Here is a 19,465-nt window from a genome sequence, read left to right on the forward strand (position 1 = left end):
TACATCTTGATATGCTATTTTCAACTTCAAAACCACAGAAATTACCATTTTTCTCTCAGTTTTCAGATCATGAGAGTATCTCATCAATTCTCCATACACTCTGTGTCCCATTTCTTCTGCAACTACTTCTCGCTGTCCTGCATAGTCATTCAGCTCATTGAGGATGTTAAAAAAGGCAATACACGAAGTAAACCTGACAGAAAGCAAACACACAAAAAGTTAGGCAGCTTTTAAAAATATTTTAGTATAGCCTGTACTCCCAATTAAATAAAAAACCACAGACATTTGACAATAAACCTTATCTTAATGCTAATTGAGTTAGAGTAAAACACAAGCTGGGAAAGCCTAAGTTAAGCCTAGCATGTACTATATGTTGCAACGTCTGTTCAAACACGTTTTACAAGAACAGGGGGTTTGTGGATGGAAAACAAAGAAGAAGAATACTACCTGGCAAGCCCTGTGGTATAGTGGTATCTCCTAAGCTGGCCCAGGAGGGGCCTGAGCCGGGGAAGGGATACCCCCGTGCCTAGGCTGGGAGCTGAGCCTGCTGCAGATGATGTGCTTGGTGCTCTCCAGGCGCAACATGCCAACCATGCCACTGCTATGCATGCCGATGGGTTTACTGAACAAGCTGCTATCAGCTCTGCAGACAGCTGCCTGTGTGCCTGCCCACCTCCTGGCTGGAAGTAAGGTGCCACTATGGCTGGCACTGAAAAGGGGGGAAGAGGAGGGGCAAAGGGTAGAAAGTGTGTGTGGAAGGGAAGAAGGGGAAAAAAAAACAGGCAGCACATTAAAATATACATATTTCTCTCTTTTAATTGTGGAATACTGCCATCTCCATAGGCTTGGCTTTTGGGAATGTCAAATGCCATTCTAGCACTGGAAGGCCTATTCCCTCAGGCCCAGGATCTTTACATAGTTTAAAGAGCTAGAGGAATTCCTACTGTAAATTCTCAGGCACTCTTCACAGTATGTGCTCTGGCTGCAACCTGAAACTTGTCCACTTGTTTTATTTCCAAAGACTTATCCCTAAAGAAAAAAAAATACTGTGCTTTTTCAAATAAATTTTTTAATGGCTACGGAATGGACAACAAAACAAGCATATTTTTGATAAATAAAGTTGTTTAGCACAAATTGTTCCTCCACCAGTAGACATCCACATATTTTGTCTCTAGAGTCAAAGCAAATCAGCATTTTGAGAGCTCCTCTTGCCCATAACACGACAATTTGTGTACACTCATGTCTCACTATAGAGATGCATAGCTACATTTGTATTGCCATAAAAATGCACTGAAAATCTCTATTACTAAGCAAAAAACTAAAGCCTAAGGACACACACTTGCTTTTCTTTAAAAAACAATACTAGTCTGTACATAGTAAGCTAAACTTCTGCTTTCAAAATTTAAGTTATCTAAAGATTATTTTGGAAGGGAGCAAGTACAACCTGCCATGTCTACTACATTAATATACCAATGGAAGTAAACATGCTTGAGAATTATAGCAGAACTGCAAGAAGCCAAGCACAATTCTTTTGTTGTCATCACCAATTAAATACTTAAAAAAAATGCATAAAAGGACAGCATATACAGTTAGTTTTCATTTTTACACACAGAACTTGAAATGGACATTTTTACCTGGGCTCCTCATCTTTTGGTGAGCGTTTAGGACAGTACTTCTTTACCAGATTTCTATTAAAGAAGAACAAAACAAGATCCTATTTTAGAATCTCTTTTGAGAAGACACACATAGAAAACTGCATGAACAAATTATTTCTGTTTAATGTTCTATAAACAAATCTATTCCCTCTGTCAACTTATAAGGGTCCTTTAGATAACACAAGGCTGAAATCTACAGTATTATCAAAGTTTTACACCTCTCTGACCTAGAGCAATTTGCAAACATTTTAAAACTTCTGCTGCAGTGAGCAGACACGAAATGCAGAGTTTGTTTTTAACATCCTACATGCATGCAGAAGGCAGCAGCAGACGAGGACAAGGCCAATGTACGATCACTGTGTCACACAGAGAGTGCACACTGTGCTGTGCCACCAGCACACGCTCCATCCCTCAGGGAAGCTCTGAGAACAGATTCAGGGCAAAGATTTTAACTACACTATTTCCAAATCTTTAATAAGGACAGGAGAGGCAACATGTCTTTTCTGAAAAGAGATTTTACACTTTGTCCTCCCATCAGCATTCCCAATACCCAGATTTTAGAAACCAAGCAAATCTCTAGAATCCACAGGACCAGAACTTAGCACAGTATCACAGTCCAAGTTTTGAAAACATTGATACGAAATGACCAGCTTATCATAGAATGCAGGAAAAAAAGGAATGGAGGAGTTAAGAGAAGATTCTAGGAGAAAAAAATCTGGCATGAATGTTGGGTATTTCATCTCACTCTCTCTGTAACTTCAGTTGTTACTAATTACCAACTACCTTACCATTAAAACAAAGGTGCTAATTCTACTTTCATCTAAAATAATCTTGTACAATTTCTCAAATCCATTTATCTGGAAGTCATCTCTATGGTACAAAAGCCCACACAGTGAGATTATGTACAGTCACAGAGGATACACCAGAATATGAGCAGGCAGTTTGTGCAGAAATAGTAAACTTGGATCTTTTGCCTGTTTCTATACCCCCTGAGATTACAACCAAAAAAAATCTGACTGTTATAAGAAAGGTCATTTTTATATCAATATGTACTAAGAAAGAGAATAAGCACTGATTTTTTAACAAAAAATTACCTACACATTTTACAGTAACCTGCTTATTGAAGCTCACGTAAGAATTTCTTCTCTCTATCCCCAGAACCCTGCCTATTGTAACATTCTACTTGGGAGGGATTAAATGTAGACATTTTTAGGAAAATGCATAAACAAAATAGGGGAAAAAATATTCACTAAGTAACATTCCTGTGTTCCATTTTCCCTTACATTTCTGCTTTGTTCCTCAGCACTTATTAATGAATAGGAAATTCCTAAAATTCATGTTATTTTTATTCAGAAGGTGAAATGCATAACACACATACAATGTTGTAGCTAAGCAACCATGCATGAGCCTTTTCAAGGGAAGATTTTCAGAGCTGTTAAAAATGAGAAAAGAAATTACTTACTAAAGCCACACATTTAAAAACAGCAGGAGAGAAGGGTCATAAATACAGATTTACTACTGTGCTAATTTTTGTTCTGGTTTCATTCTTTAATGGAATTGTTTACTATTTCTAGAAAGACATAAATATTATATAATCCCTTCTCCTAAAAACTGCCAGATTCATTAGTCAATCCCATCTACCTTTGGATCAAAGGAACACACAGGTTTGAGACACTGTGATCAGGTTTTAACCGCACAAGGTACAGAAATCAATGGCAATAAATATAAGGTGACAAGCAAATGCAGGTTTTAAAGTCAAAGAAAAAGACAGTGTTCATGTGAATAATTATGTACAGATAGCTTTTCCAATAAATGGATACCAATCCCTGATCACACAGAGATATTAAATTTGAATTGTTGAAAAGCATAGGTTGACAAGCAGCCAGTATGAGCACAGATTCGAAGAGTGAAGCATTCTCTCAAAGAGAAGCCAGCTGCCACTTATAAGGATGCATAACATCCTCTGACATTTCAGTCTAAATCCATGCCTAATTGTCAGAATTCAGATATGGATCTGGACTAGTTTATAAGAAAATTGTACAATTAATTGCTGATCATCAGAACAGAAACAAATCTATAAAATTAATGCCTTTGCTTCCTATGAAAAGTGCAGCTGATGACACTCTAATCCTCTTTGGTAGTAAAGTTTTGATGGCTTCTATCACACTGTCTTACAGCCAGCCATTTGGAAGCAGATTTTATACAGGAATAACCACATCCAATTGTGCTGCTCCTGTAATTTTACTAACCTCACTTCTTGGTATAAACTGGTCTCAGGTCAACACCAGTGAGACAGGAACCTGATTTTTAAGAGAAGTACCACCTCAATCACGTAGGCAGAAGTTTAAAAAAGCACTTAGCTGATAAAAATTACTTACAGTCAGGTACATAGAACATCACACAAAATTTTACAGATGTGTTAAAAATTGTGTTTATCAACAAAAACTAAGTTTTCTTCAGTCAATTAATACAGCACATAAAGAACAGAAGCAGCAGCATCAGCACAGCACAACTTCTATGAAGGTGGCAGCTCAGGTACTGTGGTATCTGCTCATACTGAATCACTACAGCCCCTATATCATATTACCAATGAGCCTGGTCACAAATTTTTTTGCTTTCATAAGTAGCTAAAATTGCAGGAAGTACTTAAAAGCATTTCCTATCTCTATTTAATAGTTTCAATACAATTCTGATGCCTTCAATGACTGCACATCAGTATCACGGACTGGGTGAAAACAGTAACAGTTAACTGTGCTTAGTAACATCTCATCAGAAACACTGGAGCAATCAACCTTAAAAAAGTGTAACCTAGATTTCAAGTTTACAAAGCTGAATATCCTTGGAATCATTAAGAAATCACATGTTTAAGTTTATAGCAACAGGACTATAAAAAAAACCTGCCACAACCATATTTGAATAGTAATGAGCAGTGTAAAATCTCAGCTCCAGTCAAAGGAAGAGAGTTTTGAGAAATGATCACATGTGGTGATAATCTGTGTACCCAGCTTTACAGTTGAGCTTACACCCATTTTTAAAAATCTTTCCAAGATTATGCATATAAAAATGTTGAAGCTGTCTCAGTTTGACTAGACATATGCATATATTCATACTGTATTTATACAAATATCACTTGAACACAACAGTATGCAGAAGGAAGATGAAAAATAGATTTGATCAGAGTAACCAGGTAGCTCCAGAAATCACAATGCACTATTTTATTGGGCAACAAACAGCTTAGGAGCAATCATAGCTATTTGCTTTAAACCAACAATAGAGAAGCTGACCATATTCAGAAATTTTATTCCAGAGCAGTTTCATCTCCAGCTGCAGGTATAACTTGTATTACTGCCTAACATCACAGAAAGTGGAACTCCTCTGTCTGCTCAAGTGTCATAATGCTTTAGACAGGCTCAAAAGGGAGTGAACCTCCAGAATTATTTTGTGTGCAATGATATGGAACAAAACAGACCATCACATTGCCCCTTTTAGGAAACAATGCTGGTGAAAAACAACATCTGAGAATTCAATTTAAATATTCAGCCTAGAGCCCAGTAGCTTGGCACATACTAAATCTCATTTTTTCCAATTACAAAATAAAAACTAATTAAACAGTCATATCATTAAAATGCACTGTGTTAATGTACCCTGCAATATCTTTGTCCTGGTTCACATCCCTGTAACTCAGTAATAGCCTCTAAAAACCTTTGCAAACCTTGTGGTAACACAATACATTAGTTGAGACCTAACCACATAAAAGTTTAGATTTTCCTTTAAGTTAGCTCAAACAAAATCAAATAACACATCCTTTTTTGTTTCAGAACACATTATGTTGCAGGCAAAGACAAGACAAACTGTCTTGGGTGTTTTTTTCTCCCCCCATAGACAATTGAGGATTCCCCCATTTTTCTTGTAATTTTTTCAGTATCAAAGAAGAATAGCAAAGAATTAAACCTAAAACCAGCATTTGGAAAAGTTATCACTTCTGGAATTACTTGGCAACCATGAGATGCAACACCTGCATACAGTAAGAATATATGAGGAGCTCAAACAGCCCCTCATATGCTGTGCATGCATCACCTGCCCTTTCCTAGAAAACGTGGAAGGGCTGTTGCACCTGGGAAAGGCTCACCACTAAGCTGTGACAGTATAAAGAAAAACAAAGGTTTCAAAATGCAACGGTATACACAAAGTGAATGTGAATTTCTGCCAGGAGACTGACGCTAATAAGTGAAACCTGTTATGAAAAGTTCACTCAAGCTTTCATCCTTGAAGTCTATGAGAATCAGATCCATCAGTGATCTCAGCAGGATGTTCATGGTCCACACTGAAACCAAGACAGTAAAAATATACCACCACACATCACTAGCTGTATCTCCTGACTAAACCTGGCTTTCCTTGGTCTCCCATCCCAGGACTAAGAGAGCCACAGAACTACCAAGAGGTGACCACTTCCTGTACTGTTTATACTCTACTAACCAAGAGCAGTATTAATCTCAGTTATAAAGTTCAATATTAAAAGAGTCTCAAACACTCTTTTTCAGATTGTTTTCCATTACAAAGGGAAGAAACAGTGATATACTAGAAATTCCATTAGGGATATTAATATCTATCTCAGAGGCCATATGCTGCCAATATTAAAATTACCAGAACCACAGTCCAACCCACAAAACCTTCTCTCTCAAAACTTCTCAGGACCAAGATGCAGGCTGGCTAACTCTTTTGAAGGTGACAATTCTGCTTGATCTCAATTCCCCCCTGGGCCTCACAACTATATTACATAATTAAAATAGTGCATGTCCTCAGGAGCAATGATGGCTGAAATCAAGGTGTTATCATGAGATAGTTCATTACTAAAGAGTCAATTCTCCCCCAAAGAATATATATGCAAGAATATCAAAGAGTAACTCACAAAGTGGTCTACTGGCAGAAAATCAGTCACCCTGTGATGTGTGTGCTGCCCAGCCCCTGGTGGGAAGCAGGCAGGAAGTGCACGTGCACTGTGTAATGTGTGTGCAGCAAGACCTGTGCCTCCCAGAGCTGTCATACTTACTGCACAGGGACAGTCACTCCAGCCATCTGACAGAACGGGTACTCGACAAAACTCTTTCATTTTTGAAAGACACTTCGAGAAAAATCAATAGTTTTACCCAGAGTAAAATGCTCAACAGAGAAAATTTCCTATTTTTAGTCAAATCCTGAAGTAATAATGTGGTGTCTCATCTTGCTAGCTGTGGAATGAACCTTTAAATACAATTAAGCAAAATGGCATTTGTTAATACTATTTAAGGAAAAGATCTTGATAGAGATCTGTGGAAACAAAATATATCTCTATTTTTTAACAGACAACTGAAAACAAATTAAAACAGGGCTGCCAACTGTGCTGTGCATGCTTCCAACTTTCCTTTACCTCCTCAAGTTCTTCTATACCAGCTTTGGAAAAGTGGTACTTATTTTCCTCCTTCCAAGAAAAAAATTCCTTCAGTAAAACAATGGATTATTATGTTAGGTGAATATATACAACTGGATGAAAAGAAACTGATAAAGAAATCAAAAAGGAAATGAGCAGCCCAGATACAGAACATCCATGTCCTCAGCTGGGAACCTCATTACTGTATTAATGAGGAAGGATTTCTCAGCTCTCTATCTAGTGACAATCTGGTTTGCAAATGATGGAAGAAACCACAGGAGAGAAGTTGCTATCAGTTTCAGTCTGACAAGGGTAGGCTTGCAGCTTCAGTTGAATACCCAAAGGAATTCAGGACAATAAAGATGAGGTGAAGGCAAAGATGGCAGTGAAGGCCAAGTTCACAAGATTGTCTTACTTTCAATTTTATTCTTCAAGCACTCTGTGCACTGTTGTTAAAAATTAACCTACTTTATGATGAAGAAATAACGATATTCTGAAGCAGCCATTTCATGGCTGCTACTCTCCTTGCACGATCCCTGAAGGGAAATTCCTATTGGACCTAAAAGATGTTTCACTTGGCAGCTAAGAACAGAGCTAAGACAAAGGGTGGCTGGGTTACAGTCTCACCCAAAGGGACAAGACCTGCTATGGAAAGGGTGTGCTTTAAGGACAGGAAGGTCTTGTTGTTTTCTCAAGTTCAACTCAATTATTTCCATCAGATTTCTTAACACAATGCAGTGTAGCTCTTGCCAATTCAACATGAGAAATTAATTAGTAGCAGAGGCACACACACACACACACACACTCTCAAGTGTAGATACAGATAATGCACTTTACAGCAAACATGCTGATAGTCAGTGCAAAAAATCACTATGGTTCTCCTTGTTTTGAATCTTTAATTTTAAGCCTTAAACCTTTTTAGTTCAAAGATCTGAAGGGTGGGTGGGAGAGAAGAGTGGAAGAGAAGGCAAAAACAAGCAAGCAAGTGCACACCCAAAGATAATTTTGTTTTGGACTGGTCTGCTGTGAAAAAAGCTAGTGATCTAATTCACTCTGTAAATGAAAAACAGTCATTAATCATGACATTTCATATTTGCCCACCAAGTGATACAGTGATTTTAAGTAACTTTTAAGATCCACTTGCAAAGAAAGAAAACCTTACCTCAGTTGTTTTGCATAGTTTTGCTCAATTTCTATCCTTTCTTTTACAAATTTTGCGTATTTCTCCAAGAAGTCAATGCCCCACTGTGTATGCTTGTCCAAGTTATCAAACTGATCCTTTAAAAACAAAAGGAAACAAAATTACCCAGAATTAGTTAAGAATCACAGCAGCACCAGATTTACACATAATTTATTAGTAAACTGTGCTCTGAGGGAATGCTTGCTACTGGGCTAGAAGTCATTCAAGTTATAAATCAGTCAAATGTGTATATACGTATCAGCCATATATAGCAGAACAGTAGGTTTCATGTGCAGGAACAGATCTACCTCTTTTTATAAAAACAGCTCTAAATACTTGCATGTTAAGCTGCAAGGAGCCTTTCATCACTTTCACAATGCAAATCTTTCTTTCTTTCTTCTCAAAACCCTTTATTTCAAAAGTGCATCTTTTCCACCATGATAACAGACCCAACCAAAGACCACTATTAGATAAATAAGAGACAGCTCACGGAAGAGATGTCTGGTAGCTTTGAAACACAGTAAATTATAATTTCATTGGATACAAAAAATTACTTTCACTCTTAGGATTACCCACTGACATAAAAATAATATAAATTTTAGCAGCATGATTAAATTTGGGGGTAGTCTGCATATCGAAAACATTTATTAAATCAAAACTATATACACAGCTCATGATCAGCTCTAACAGGAGATTCCAAAGAAAGCAAACCTGTCCTTAGTAATTAAGAAATTCTAGCAAACTAAAGGCACAAAACAGAAAGGAGAAACAATCAAAAATAAACTACATTTCTGAAAAAGAAAAACTTGGGGAATTTTTAATACATTAAACCATCTTCAAAACCAATCTTTCACTGCACTCAGTACTGATCAACAGGTGGAGGATACACTAATTAGGACAAGCTGAAAAGTCAAAAAGCAAGTGGAAATATGGGGGATAAGAATTAAAGAATCAGGCAGGAGAAGACAAAGGTATAAAATACCACCTAGCAAATATTTGCATTTTATGTTACAATAATCCACCACAGTGAGAAAATCAAGGATTTTCAGCTTTCAATAGCATCTAAAATTAGCAGTTATTTAGTAATCCAAAAAGGCAAGTAACTGAAACATCAAAGTTTGCATCTTGTAGAGGCTGAATCCAAATACACTTCACAGTAAACTTAAAAAAAAAAAATCAAAAAAAGAAAAAAGCTAAGGAAGTAATTAAGTTCAAAGTTTAATTAACTTGCAAAAAAAAAAGCTCTGAAGGCTGTTTATCAGAGGCTATCTCTTGCAGATTCAGTGGCTTGCCTGAACCTAATGAATGATGTAGACTTCTAGCACTACCAACTTAAGTTCAATTTCAATGAGCAGGATGATCTACAGCTAAATCAAAAAATGCCTAAAATGCTGTAAGACTCAGGGAACACATTCACTTAAAGAGATACCAGTGAACACAGCTATATGACCAACAAAAATAAATGCAACATTACAAGATGAAGGTTGCTCCCCAGGGCTGCCTTGCAGGCACCAGCATCCTACAGCCCGGGCTCTCAGCCACAGCCATCGGTGCCTTCAACACTTCAGTCCAAAGGCACGCAAGCACTGCCACCAAACACCCATCCTGCTCTAGCACCAGCCTCTGCACCACTCTCTCCACCAAAATCACAACCACTTTCCCTGACGTTTCACCACAGAACCGCAGAAACAGCCAAGAGATGTGAGAGGGACTGAAGACAGGATTTTGATGTATTTGGGAAACCATGGCCTGTATCTCGCATTATTCTGATGTGTGCACTTTGCACAAAATGGACGTTTCCACTCTAAATAGCTTATGTCAAATACAGTGACATCTCTGCTACTGCTTTTAGAGAAGCTGCACATGCACAGTTTGAGTGTGGGAATAGGCAGAGACCAGGCTGTGGCATCAAACCACATTTGCAAATATGCGTAAAAATGCGACAATATCAAGCAGCCTTTCTTTTTTACACTTCATTTGTGTAGTTATTCTTACAAAATTAACCTAGCATCCAAAAGTAGTTTGTAAAAGATGCTTCTGGCATGAAGTCAATACCTAATACCATTAAAAAGAACTGACTTCCTTCAGCACACAGCAGAACAAAGCCTTTGCTGTCCTACTTAAGCTCTTTAGACCACAAAGCTCTCATTTGCTGCTAAGGTTTCATTAGCATTAGGGAACACCACATTACTTATGTTTCCAAACATGCAACCAGAGACAGTGGCTTTCCAAATATTCTGTTGAAACAAAAAAAGACTCCACTGCTCAAACTTCCTTCAAGGTCTGCTGTTAATATGAAAATTACATTTGACAAGCTATCATGCTTTACTACAAGGATTTCATCACTGATCATATAACAAAAACTCTTTTTTCCCCTCATTTCCTCTTCTTCATGTGATTCTAGAAACAGTATGTTCTGTGCAAAGACAGCTTTGTTGGATTATCCCACAAGCTTCACAATTTTTCAAATTCTCTATAAACAATAAACCTTTGAATTAAAGTCTGTGGCCATAAGAATCACCTTACACTGCTCTGTAAAGCCACTGAGATAAATGAGCAAAAGATAAAGGCAACATCAGAGACTAAGCAAAAAGGCCTGGCCTTTCCAGAGAGGAGTCACAAATTCACTTATTTACTTTCAATCTCTCTCCAGAAGCTCACATTTTAGCTCTGGGCCTCAATAAAGCAAAAAGCTTCCTTTTTGAACACAAACAGCAAATCTTCCATACTACTACAAAGGAAATGAAACTAATGCACCAAGATACAAGTGATGTCTACAATGGAAAAAAAATGGTCAAAAACCAGTCAATGCTGTACAGATAAGAAAACAAACCAAACAGTTTCAGTACAATTTAGGTCTGTAATTTCAAAATAAATACATCAGTGTAGCAATTTGGCTGTCTCCTTTATAAGAAATATGAAAATTGCATTAACTAGAGATCAGCAAAATATTATTTTAAAAAAATTCACATCCTACAACATCTGGCTGTCTACACCTTGATAAAGATGTTCTCAACAATATTTCCAAGCACATATATATTGCTGTTTGTCTAGTAACTGCCCACACCTCTTGCCAGCTGAGCAGAAAATTTCTGTAAAAAACTTTATTAAAACTGCAGCTGATTATTATTAAAGTGATTAAGGTCAGTTAATGGATGGTGGCCCTACATAGAAACTGCCCACTCACAAGTGGAATGTAGTCCAAAGCCTCTCCACTACAAACAAACAAATCTGACACTTGACAAGAAGTTTGCAGTAGGTCAAAACAGACTATTCCAAAACAAATGTCACCTACCCAAATTCTACTTCCAGAATATTTACTGGAATCACACATCAACGTTATAACACTCCAGGTTTGCAGCTCTAAACTTATCCCATGTTTGCAGATATCAGCTGCCTTACAAAACTAGCAGCTGAAGCATCAAAGGCAAGAGCGAACCTGACTCAAACCTGCACCCAAGACAAAACAGACTCTCCTGGGTTAAACTCAAGGTTTGCTCTCCTCCTCTTACTGACACTTGTTTTTTCTCCAAACAAGCCTTAAGAACCAATAAAAAGAAAAACATGGGAGATCTCTTCAGAGGGATGAGCATGCTACAGCATAAATACTGCACGTTTAGTCTTCCCAAAGCTACCAGTCCAGACACTGACTAGTGTGGGAGTTTCAAATAAAAGGCATTCAACAAGATTGAGATTTTTACAGGGTTAATGAACTTTTTACAGGGTTTCATGAACTTCAGAAAGCAATTCTACTTGCATTTAAAGCTATGATTGTGGTATCATTCTGTAAAAAAATCCTTCTGTTTCACTAATTTATTCCCTTACAGTATGTAAACTAGCTAACTGCATTAACATTGAATTGCTTTCAAATTAGTCTCCCATTTCACTGACCTCCACACAATACAGCTGAAAGTTTTAAGAATCACATTAAACATTGAAGTACATTGACTTACAATTTCAGAAACCTATCTCAATTAATTACATCTGCAATATCTACTTAATAAAACATTTTATTTGAAATGAGGATACTTTGCATTAATTATTCTACCATCATTTTATTCTCTATTGACTCAACTGTTCGTCATTACTTCCATACTTTTATCTGACCACAATTTTAGTCTGCAGTTACCCAAGTGATCTTATTTGCACTTCTGAAACACTGGCTCAAGATGAGATTTTTTTCCCAATTCTTTGTTCTCCAGGCTGCACAGCCAGTCTAAACTTCCAAGTCAGTGAGTGGGAGATTAAAAACTCAATTCTGTCTTTTGCTCTCTAAATTCTTAACCCTTATGCAGGTTGGTATAAGGGAATATGTACTATGACAGTGTTCAGAGCATGGAAAAGCAGCAACCAGGTCTTGGTTCAGGGAAAAAAAAAATCAAAACATTTGGCATCAAAAAAGCCCCAGTGCATTTGTGGACATAAGTATTGTATTTTATTATCACCTTATGAAAAGCTATGACTTAACCACAAAACTACAAGTCCACAGAAAGCCAAGTGAAAAAATGTGGGTGATTAGGTAACTTAATACCCATCTCAGCAGTTCTTGTTTACTCAATTTATGCCCATGAGGCTTTATCAAATGAACCTGAATTATGGATAAATTTAAATAATAGGTTAAATTCTGTATAATGTCTTTTTTTTGCCTGCATGAGCAGCACTGCAGAAGAAAAACAGACTGCTTCTTAACACTCAACTCTATTCAAGAAGTTAAATATTTTAAGTTACAAAGCATTATTAGTGACTATTTAACATATTGAGATTTTATAAAAGTCTTATGAAATGGCTGAATTATGAAACATTATGCTGCTTGGATTTTATTTTTTTTATTTTTAGATAATGATCAAGGTCTTCAAATTATTCCCTGTTTTACTTCAAAAAATGAAACAAAACAAAATAAATATCTTGCAGTGTTTGTACAAAGAACTACCTGATGCGCTACATTAAAAGCTATGGGAACCATAATCATCAATGAATATATTAATGAGAACTGACCAGTATAATATACTATACCTTTCCCTATTTGTCTTCAGGACAAGTTAATTAGAAAACTGTATTTTAATTAGAGCATGCCACACTAATCTACTTCTGACAATACATTTCAGTTTCTCTTTGTGGATACATCTTCACTGTCTGTTTTGGGTTTCTACTTTTGTCTCTATCTTTATGCATTCCTGCTTCCTTTTCTATCTTTGGATAATAGCTCTTTTATTTTACTGTCTGAACTGATTATCATTCCTCTGTATTCCTGCCTGTTTGTTTTCATAATTATCAATTTGGTCTGGTCTTTCTTTTTTCCTTGCAACTGCAATGTGCCTCTTCTAACCAGGCAGACAAAAGCTGCTTCCAGCTAAACAGTACTTTATCTTTTCAAAACACCCTGTTAGCTTCACATCTGAAAACCAACAAAGAGCTGTTTCTATATCAAGAACAAAAAAGAAAGTGTTTTGCTTTTCTGCTTTCTACGAGTTCTGCATTGTAGCTCCAGACTAATCTGCAAATTGTACCTCATTCCCCCCTGAAAACAATCTAGGTATTACAGCTGAGAGAGGAAAAATGTGCTGTGAGCAAACTTAGAGGCTAAGTATTTTATACACTAAAAGATTAATATCAATTAGAAGGTTCAGGGTGGCAACATCAAAAGTCACAGTGACACTGGAAATAAAGCAGAGGCACTCAGATTAAGATGAGAAAAAGTTACACATTCATATACAAAAACAGTACTTCACATTTTAATTTCATATTCAAACAGAAGTTCACTATTGATTGTACAGGCATCTGTACAGGATTTTATGAAGAAAATCTGCTAGTCTTTTTGAGTCATGAAAAGAGGAATAATTCCTAAAAAGAATTTCAGAAAACAGTCTGTAGGTTGACCTTCAGGACATGAAGCTACTTTGCTTGCAAAACTTCAGACACTGGTATTAACAGTACACTGTGTTATAGCTTGAAAATATTTAAAAGAGAAACTCTGCTAGAAATGCACAGTGCTTAATATGCAAAAGGAAAACAACAGTAACTTCAAAATCACTTTTAGCTGGACAAAAGACTACTTTGCCCTGATTAATAAAGAATTAATTAACTCATAGTAACAACACAGTATGAAAAATCTATTTGCCCATTAAGCTTTAGTACATATTTTTGAAAAGCAATATCACTGTCAACTTTAATTTTAAAAAGTCAATTTCTATGATGAGAGAAACATTTGCATGATAAAGTGAGCAAAAAGCTCAAAAAAGTACTAAACCACTGGAGATGCAGCCACGCTGTAAGATAATGCATACAGCAAGTCAGCTTTCTAAAGCAAAGCTAAAAAAGGAGAGCTGCAATTGAGGAAGAGAAAGACAAAGACTGTTGTTCTCCATAAAGATGTCCCCAGAGCAGCAGCAAAGGAACTGCTTTGGAAACTCCAGATGAAAGTCAGGTCTGGCGGGAGGGGATGTCTTGTCTGAGACCTACCAACTTCACAGGTGTGACACATTTAGTTTCCAGGAAAGAGCAGGAATCTGCCACAGACACAATATGTGTGCAAACATTTTAGACTGCTTTTGAAAAGAGCAGCCATAATTACAAAAGAATCAAGTTCTGCTTCTAGAGATTACCAGATCAGCTGAAAAACATTAAAGATTACAGCTGGGCACCCCAGTTCACCCATGCCACTGAATGGATCAGAGCTGGACTAATCATTAGATTTTACCAGCAAGTTCCCTACCAGTAGAGCAAACTGATGTAAAATTTCCCAGCTGGGACAAGGAACAGCACTATTAAAACAAGGGAGGAAAGGAACACGCTGCCACAGAGGGTATCTCAACAACCACTCCTATTTGCCCTGTTAATGAATAATCTCCAGAATTCTTCAGATTCTTAACAGATGGTCACATTCATAAGGACTAGAGCAGCAGATCTGCTTCACTGCACCATGATGCAAACTGAAGCAAGGGAAACATCACTTCTGTGCAGTACCTGCAGGTGTGCTCTCTTCCTCACTCAATGACCCCCTCCGCAGTCCCACAGCCTGCCACACACTGCAGGGAGGGCTATTCCCTAAACACACCACACCTTCCTCCCCAGCAAGTTCTACCAACACAGTGTGTAATAGCCAGAACACATTTCCGGCCTCCTTCCTCTCTGCTACCCATCATAGCCCGTTCACATTGTGCTTGTCAATGAACAGGCTCTCCCCTGTGGGTGTGTACCTTTACCTACAAGCTAGGAAGGAGCTAAGAACTGCGTCCCAAGCAGTCAGTAAGGACTCCCTTACCACCACCATTTGAGAAAATACAAACACACACACACTCATATGAAGTATCACTAGAATACAAGCATACATAAAATATAGATCAGGAAATCCTTCTTTGTAAACTGGATCAGAACCCACTCACTTAGCTTTCAATCATCCCCTTAATTTCATTCAACTTTTAATTGGGAAGATCCTTTTTAAAAGAAACTTAGTCAGATTTTTTTCACATATGTTCTTAATAGAGATTGTTAGAATACTTGAGTTTCATCTGCATTTGAACCAAAGCTTAATTCTGAAACACGTTCTATTTTACGCTTAATTCCCACACTAACTTAAAACAGACCATTTTCAAACATCTCTATACAAGACAATAGCAGATCACAAACCATGTATTTTTTAGCATTATTGGATTAAAATAGTTGCCGTCTTAACACAGGGGCAGTATTACACTTGCCTTGTATATACAAAGGATATAATTATGTCCATTCCCCTAAACACCACGAAATCTTATTTTCACCATAGCCAAGCCAGAAAACCGGCACTTCCTGAGTCTTCTGGGAATGGCTGAAGGCTGTTAATAAACAGGCTGAAGCATAAGTACATTTTAGTCCTAGTTATGTCACTTGAAATAGGAGACAGGAAGACTATGTTTAACCCTAAATGAAGTAAGTGCGATATCATGCATCACAGTGAAAAAATGCTACTACTGTTTGTACAATGCTTAGAGATGCTGTTGCTCATTATAAGAAATATCTGGAGAAAATCCCATCTTTCCAGTAACACTAGAATAACAGATTATAAAGTAGTAAGGCTATAAATCAATGAAGTAGTAGAATACTGAATTTGCTGTATGACCAGCAGGCACGTGAGGCCTCATGTGAAGCAGAAGTTCTGTGCAAAACCAGCACATTTACTGCATGATTAATGGTAGCCTACAGAAAGTCTGCAAGAACAAATCATTTGCCTTGGAAAACACCAATGCAAGACTTTTATTTTTCAAAACCCGTGTAAACAATCATTTAGTTCTTCAGTTACAAAATATTATTACATGACCTGACGCTCTATGTACAAGGTGAATGTTTTAGTGTATGACTAAAGAACCCTTGATGAAACTACTGAAGCCTTTCAAAACTTTTAAATGCCTCTCCACCAACTACAGATACTTCCACAATATTATTAAAAATGCATCCATGGGAGACTGACTGAGCAAGCAACTCTGACACTCCCCAGCCCTTGCACATGTGACTGAATCTATTTTTGCATTCTGGAGGATCTGTTTTTTCAAAACTTGTACAAACAAGAAAGGGATCTCACCCACTGACAACTTCTTCAGTGAAGGGTTAAATTCCTACTCCGGCCAGTCTGGCACAGAATCTAACAAGCAGAGTCTGCACTGCTTTTTTCCTGTCCATACATTAAGGGAGTGAACAGTGCACTCAAGACAAGAAGGGAGTAGTCTGGATGTTACAAAGCGAGACAATAGGGGAAAGATAGAAGGTTTCCACATGGAATATTACAGAGCACTGAGATGCCCTACATCACAAATTCAGAAAACAAGATCTGCATGTGCACACAAAACTCTGTACCAACTGTATTACAACATGTCCAGCTGCAATACCATGGGACCCAGCTCACACTGCACTATTTAGTGAGTTTTACTCAACTGAAATGTGACATTCAAAATACCTTTGTTTGCATATTAGAGGCTATTCTATAGACTTTGCTACAGTTTAAAACTATTACAGTGTCACAGCTCTGAACTCATCAAGAAGCCAAGATGCCTGATACAAATTTAAAACAAGGAAGTACTTTCTGCCAGATGGGGGAGGTGAAAAAGAAGCGAGAATGGCAACTTCCCTCTCGTCCAAATATCACTTCCCAGCATTTATCTGTTCAGCTATTAAGTAGACTGTAGGATACCATTTTCAACTGACTTAAAAGTTATAAACTATTTAACAAATATGATGGAGAAATCCCAGGCAGACAAGTGAATTTAGTGTGTGTCACTCTTAAAAGATGCATCTTTAGGCTTTGTCTCAATAGAATAGTGAGAAAGAACTGAAGCTATGGGTTGAATCATATTGTTTATGATTCTGACAATTAGGGTAAATATAGTGTAAAAATATCTATAGAGAATCCAGACACTGTGTATCACCAGTAGAACTTCATTTTAACACAGAAAGCGAGGTATATATCCACAGTATATTCCTGATAACTTCCCTCATATGTATTTAATGAAGGTGCACATTATTTAGAATCCTAAACTGTTGTCAACAGCTCCCTAAAAACACATTTCATGACACTATTTCTACACAGCAACTGGAGTGAACAATGAACTCATAAAATAAAATTTACAGCAAAAGAATATAGCATATCCTGCTCTTAACTTTAAGTTCATTTCTCACAATAGTTGTAATTAAAATACCCAGTAAACCTACAAGAACTTGGTACAGGAGTAATATATAGTGATTCTTCTTGTAACATGAATCTTTTAGCTCCAAGCACAGAGACCCAGACAAAATTCCTCATTCAGCATAGCTCTGATAAACTGTCTCAGCTACTCTTTCCTCCTACATGCAGAAGCTATAGTGAATGCAGCTGGAATATGAGAAGGTATTTCCTAGTGTTAGTACCAGCTCCCATCAGACAAACTTCAGACAAAGGCATAAACCTTACATTTGTTGCTATTGATATTCAAAAGACAAAACTATAACTTCATAGCTTGTAAACAAATATTTGCTCTTCTAAACCAGAGTAAGATACCTATACATAGATCAGCTCTTCAATTTTATTGAATTAAATCATTAGCCTTTTATGGTGTAGGAAGGGCTGCAAATACTCCCAGAGTTAATCGCCAGGGACTGTTCTGTGCACACTCCCCACTAAAGGGAGCAGACACTGCTCAGTACTTCAGAAGACCAGAGATCACGGGACCAGTTACGTAAATAGTTACAGAACTGGAAGGCTCTTGACTGATTTGCCATATGCTGTTTGTTTTGTCAACCCAATGAACAAGAAGATTTTTCTGTAACAAGTCTTACTGAAAAGTGCACTTCCCTTTCCAGTGTCACCTGTAAATACACTTCGGTGCTCAAGAGAAAGACTATAGTAGCCACATCTTCCCTTCACAAATATCTTGCTAACAACAGTAAATACTTCTCAAACTTGATTACAAAACCAGATCCCTACACTTCAGAAGAAATTAACATGGCAGTAAATTAGAGCCTTCTCTACTCTTTGAAATATTATTTCAGACACAGATAAATACCCTGACAGAAAACAAACTAAACACACACACAAACCCCAGAAGCAACAAAACAACACCCAAATTCAAAAACCCAAAACAAAATGAAAACCACCACCACCCCTTACGTCCTTTATTTGCAGTGGAATCTACTGTACTCATTGGTTTTGAGGCAAAATTCATAGTAACATTAACATAACTGAATAAAGAATTTAAACTAAAACCAGATGTTATTACTGGCACCTCCAAAACAGTGGAATTTTTCAAGATTTTGTGATTCAGATAACACTAAAACGTAACACAATTGTGCTGTGTATCAGTTTCTCTCAGAGTTTTTAAGATATGAGCCTAGAAATACACAGCAAAGTCCTCCTATATTTCACCACAGCCTTTGGAATCCTAATCTGGATTGTAGGAATAACATTATTCATAAAACCTTTATTTCTTGTAGAAATGTACTTCCTCTGATAAATCAAGTAGTACAAAAACACATACTGTTTCCCTTGGTTAACAAGGCATTTTTCCTTAAATTACAAAGAAAACAAGAGGAGTGATGTAATTTAACCGTAAGTGCACTTCCATTAAAAAAGTTACAGTTTGAAAAAGGTAAAACAACCCTATTACAGCATATTTAAACACTGAAGTTGCATACACAAAAGCTGAGTACAAACTTCAGTGTTCTGAGAAGAAAATCCACACTTTTGAACCATCACAGCTAGGCTCCTCAATATTTACAAAC

General features: G+C 37.1%; 1 protein-coding gene across 3 annotated transcripts in view; it reads right to left on the bottom strand.

Moving 5' to 3' along the window:
• Window positions 1-19,465, bottom strand: part of FNBP1L (formin binding protein 1 like) — a 50,495-nt gene that overhangs the window by 17,654 nt on the left and 13,376 nt on the right. For 2 of the 3 annotated variants that reach the window (XM_064719891.1, XM_064719889.1), the window contains exons 2-4: window positions 8,225-8,340; window positions 1,635-1,688; window positions 46-193 (exon numbers count right to left, since the gene is read on the bottom strand). In XM_064719891.1, coding sequence (XP_064575961.1) covers window positions 46-193; window positions 1,635-1,688; window positions 8,225-8,340 — 318 coding nt within the window. Of the gene's footprint in view, window positions 1-45; window positions 194-447; window positions 710-1,634; window positions 1,689-8,224; window positions 8,341-19,465 lie in introns of all 3 variants that reach the window. The other variant, XM_064719890.1, reaches the window with a different exon arrangement.

The sequence above is a fragment of the Zonotrichia leucophrys genome, chromosome 8 (genome assembly GCF_028769735.1).
Source record: "Zonotrichia leucophrys gambelii isolate GWCS_2022_RI chromosome 8, RI_Zleu_2.0, whole genome shotgun sequence".
Taxonomy (NCBI): Eukaryota; Metazoa; Chordata; class Aves; order Passeriformes; family Passerellidae; genus Zonotrichia; species Zonotrichia leucophrys.